General features: G+C 32.4%; 1 protein-coding gene across 2 annotated transcripts in view; it reads left to right on the top strand.

Moving 5' to 3' along the window:
* Positions 1-1,941: 1,941 nt before the first annotated feature.
* Positions 1,942-4,827, top strand: part of myh14 (myosin, heavy chain 14, non-muscle) — a 53,222-nt gene continuing 50,336 nt past the window's right edge. For both annotated transcript variants that reach the window (XM_073847520.1, XM_073847519.1), the window contains exon 1: positions 1,942-2,100. In XM_073847520.1, the coding sequence (XP_073703621.1) occupies positions 1,942-2,100 (159 nt within the window). The remainder of the gene's footprint in view (positions 2,101-4,827) is intronic.

Genomic DNA, 4,827 nt, shown 5'->3' with positions numbered 1-4,827 from the left:
TACTGGTAGATGTTATGGCTGCAAAATGCATCTTTTTTCATTAACAGCCATTTAAAAAACATACTGTATTTTGATTGAAAACATTGCAAATATCATATAAATTGGAAAACTTGTTATAGAAATCTCAACAGTACCCATTTCTTTTTGGAGAGCTCTAAAAAAGCTGGAAATGAACTGGGTTTGGGTTAATATAAGATTTATTTTTTTAAGAAAATGAATCATTTTTAGACTAAATTGATTAAAAATGTTATCGCAGGAATAAATTACATTTAAAAAATATTTATAAAAAAGAAAACAGTTATTTTAATATTTAAAAATATTTTACAATATTACTGTTTTATTGTATTGTAGATCATAAAACTTCAGTCTTAGTAAGCATAAGAGACTTCTTTCAAAGACATTTAAAACATTTTCTTCACGCCACAGTCATTAGCATCATCGATGTTACTTTCCCAGCATCCAGGGAGTAGTATTAACATTATCACCTTTCCAGCTGATTTGCTCAAAAAATTTGGCTGAACTTAGGACATGAGCATAGATGGCAGATATTAAATCACATGTGCTCACCTGCGTCAGCCAAGCATCTGCTATTTAAAAAAAAAAAAACGAATAGGAATGGATAGCTTTCTGTAGGTAGCTTTGAGAATCCCGAACATCCTGACTAAACTGGTTAAAAACAAATGGACATACTAATTTAGTTGTCTAATAAACCTGGCATTTTATATTATGAATATTGTTGGCTCTTTGATGAATTCTGCATCTGTTAAATGCATAAATGTCCATGTAAATGCAGATATTCAGCAACAAGACCCAAAATACACAAACGTACACTACCAGTCAAAAGTTTTTGAACAGTAGGATTTTTAATGTTTTTTTTTAAAGAAGCCTCTTCTGCTCACCGAGCCTGTATTTATTTGATATTGAAGTACAGCAAAAGCAGTTAAAATGTGAAATATTTTTTGCTATTTAAAATAGCTGTTCTCTTTTTGAATATATTTTAAAATGTAATTTATTTCTGTGATTTTAAAGCTGTTTTTTTAGCATCATTACTTCAGTCACATGATCCTTCAGAAATAATTCTTATATGCTGATTTGCTGCTCAAAAACATTTATTATTATTATTATTATTATTATGTTGAAAACAGCTGAGTAGATTTTTTTCAGGTTTCTTTAAAATCTTTCGTAACATTATAAATGTGTTTATCATCACTTTTGATCAATTTAAAGCATTCTTGCTAAATAAAAGAATCCTGAAAAACTACTAAACTGTTTTAAATACTGATAAAAAATAATAATAAAAAATGTTTCTTGAACAGCAAATCAGCATGTTAGAATGATTTTTGAAGGATCATGTGACACTAAAGACTGGAGTCATGATGCTGAAAATTTAGCTCAAAGGATCACAGGAATAAACTACATTTAAAAAAATATTTAAACAGAAAACTGTTATTTTAAATAGTAAAAATATTTTTGTTTCTGCTGTACTTTGGATCAAATAAATGAGTAAGTGAGCAGACAAACTCCTTTAAAAAACATTAACAAATCTTACTGTTCAAAAACTTTTGACTGGTAGTGTATATGTGGGTGTGTATTTTTGCAATCAGATTTGTACAGCCTTTGCATGGTCACATGCATATTTTCTCATTTGCATACTGTTACCGAGGATCTCAATCAGGCCGTCCTTCAGTATAACTGCAATATTAAATGTCACAATACTGTAATCCTCGCTCTTTTTCTCTGTCCAGCACTCATTGGCTCTCAACGTTTCTCTCTGTTGCCCTATCTGTCCTTTGTGATTGATGGACTTGCTGATTGCCTCAGTGGCATCATAATCACGATGGTTATAATTCTATTAAGGGTAATGGCCAGTCTCTCTGCTGTGCTTCCTCCATAAACAGTTACAACCCTCTGTCTTTTTTTCTCCTACACAGTGCTACAGCCATGTCCAGGCCAGCGGGGGGCAGTGTTAATGATGTCACCCGCTTCCTGTCCATGGGGGCGGGGCCTCCGTCACCAACTTCAGGGTTCTCCGCCTCCAGCCAAGCCGACTGGGCGGCTAAGAGACTTGTATGGGTGCCTTCAGAGAAACATGGGTTTGAGGTAAGATTGATACAAATCTTGGTTGACCATTATGTATTTTTTGAATGGCTGTTGCCAATATATATTCATGTATACGAATGTATATGTGTGTGCCTCCTCAAAATATTGTATGAGGAAAAAAAAGAAGAAAACAAATAGTGCAAAAATAAAAAGGCACCAATATTACAATTCTAATTTAAAGAAACATTGTCCAGCAGTGACTCTCTCACCTCCCCTGAGCCCATTGAGTTTTAACAGACCCTCTAAAGCATGTGGTGGGTTTGAGGGAGGGTAATTGAGAATGAATTAGGGGAAAGTCATTGCGATATGATTAGATATGTCTGATTATGATTGGTTGTGTTTGGGCGCGTTTATAAATCAGTCTGAATGAACAATATAATGGCGTTAATGGGAAGACGAATTTAACAAAGTATGTAAACAACTCACACACTAAGATAAAACCACTTGGATACATCAAAATATGACTTAAAATAGCATGAAAGATGATTTGTGGGAGTTTTAAATCAGCTTAATGAAATTAAATATCTGTCTGTGACCAATATTTAGCAAGCTTAAATGACTGATGATTTAAAAAAAAAAAAAAAAATAGTTAACTATTAAAAAGAATAGCTGAACATAAGTTCACAAATAATAAATATTGTTTAAATTGTTACTGCCTCGAGTTATTACTTTGGAATATATGTAAAATGCTTATAAACACTAATTTGATTAGATTCATACTAATACTCTTCTCTTTTTTTTTGTCCTGATAGTGTAAGAAAATGTGACTGGGACATGAATTTGTATTTGGTTTAAAAAATAAATCACTATAGAAGTGCCCTAAAAGTGGTCCATGTGACTCATAAATTACATTCCATAGACTTTCTATAGATGCAAGTCATGTCATGGATTTTTGTGTGAAACAAACCTAAATTTAGGTTGTTAATGACTGAAAATCTTCCCTTACACCACTTTTAAATGTCATTCACTTGTCTGGATATTTAAACTTGCCACCTGAAAATTCGTTGTGTTAGGTTTGGGTCTTGTGTCTACGACAGCGTTTTAGTGGCACGTTAAAAAAAAATCTAAGATTACGAGATTAATGTTGTAATATTTTGAGATTAAAGTCGAAATATAATGAGAATAAAGTCTAAATATTTTGACAAAGTTAAAATTATGAAAAAGTCAGAATGTTTCGAGAATAAAGTCAGAATGTTTTGAGAATAAAGTTGAAATGTTTCGAGAGTCAAAATTGCCAGAATTAATTTGTAGCAATTATTTTGAGAGAATGGCCTATATTGTGCATGCAAATGGCCCAGATTGCTACAAATAATGAATAGAAGACGTTATTATTTTCAATCATTTACTGTATTTCAATCATTACTGTGAATAAAACAACTTTGGAATAGTCAATTTATATACCTCAGAAAAGACAACAGTACAACTTACGTTAACAAGTTGGAGTCCACTTCAACCTTTAGAACGTTTTATTGTTGTTGTTTTTTTTATTAATAAATGTGAGGAATGAAAGAGTAGACGCCACAGACATTTGTGACCCTGGACCACAAAACCAGTCATAAGGTAAAATTTTACAAAACTGAGATGTATACATCATATGAAAGCTCAATAAATAAGCTTTCTATTGATATATGGTTTGTTAGGATATGACAATATCTGGCCGAGATACATCTATTTGAAAATCTGGAATCTGAGGGTGCAAAAAAATCGAAATACTGAGAAAATCATCTTTAAAGTTCTCCAAATTAAGTTCTTAACAATGCATATTACTAATCAAAAATTACATTTTGATATATTTATAGCAGGAATGTTACAAAAAATCTTCATGGAACATGATCTTTACTTAATTTCCTAACGATTTTTGGCATAAAAGAAAAATCTATAATTTTGACCCATACAATGTATTTTTGGCTATTGCTACAAATATACCCCAGCGACTTAAGACTGGTTTTGTGGTCCAGGGTCACATTTTTGCTGAGTAAGTGGAATTTTCACAAATAAAAAGATTGATTCACATACAAACATTGTTTGTATTTCACTATAAAAATGACAGATTTTGAAAGCTTTTATAATAAAAGTACCAAAACTACAAAGCTTATTGCTATTATTGGATGGCTGGCACACTACAAATAGGCCTAATGAATGCAATCGAAGACGTGAAATATTATTTCCAAGCATACTGTGCCTGTGAGTATAACACATGTTATGATTTCTGATAATAGTCCCACGTTCAAATACATTTCAGTGGCGTGGCAATTTTTCCTGGCGCTCCCAACTTTGTTGTCAAAACATTTAGACTTTATTCTCAAAATATTTCAATCTCAATCTCAAAATATTAAGACGTCGTAATTTTAGATTTTTTATTTTTTAACGTGGCACTAAAACATCTCTTAAAACTAAACTGCACATCTCTTAAATTCTCCAATACTTAAGTTCTGCTGAATAAATATAGGCACATCCTTAGAATTTGAAACATACATGGGAGTAAACATCTCAAAATGAACCAGGACTATTAGTTTGTCAGGTCCTTGAGGAGCTGATTACAACCCATGACAGGAAGCTCTAATCTGCTGCTCACCTTTTGACCTTGTTTATGTTGTTCTCCCTCTAGTTAAAGTTTCCGATCTGAAAAGCTGCTTCTGTGAAGCCCACCCACCAAACACGTGTTTGAGCCAGGGCTTTAGTGCTTGGATATGACACTATGAATAGCGCAATACACTTGTTGAGCCA

Source organism: Garra rufa, chromosome 9, assembly GCF_049309525.1.
Source record: "Garra rufa chromosome 9, GarRuf1.0, whole genome shotgun sequence".
Classification (NCBI taxonomy): Eukaryota; Metazoa; Chordata; class Actinopteri; order Cypriniformes; family Cyprinidae; genus Garra; species Garra rufa.
This window is presented reverse-complemented; position numbering and strand designations above follow the sequence as displayed.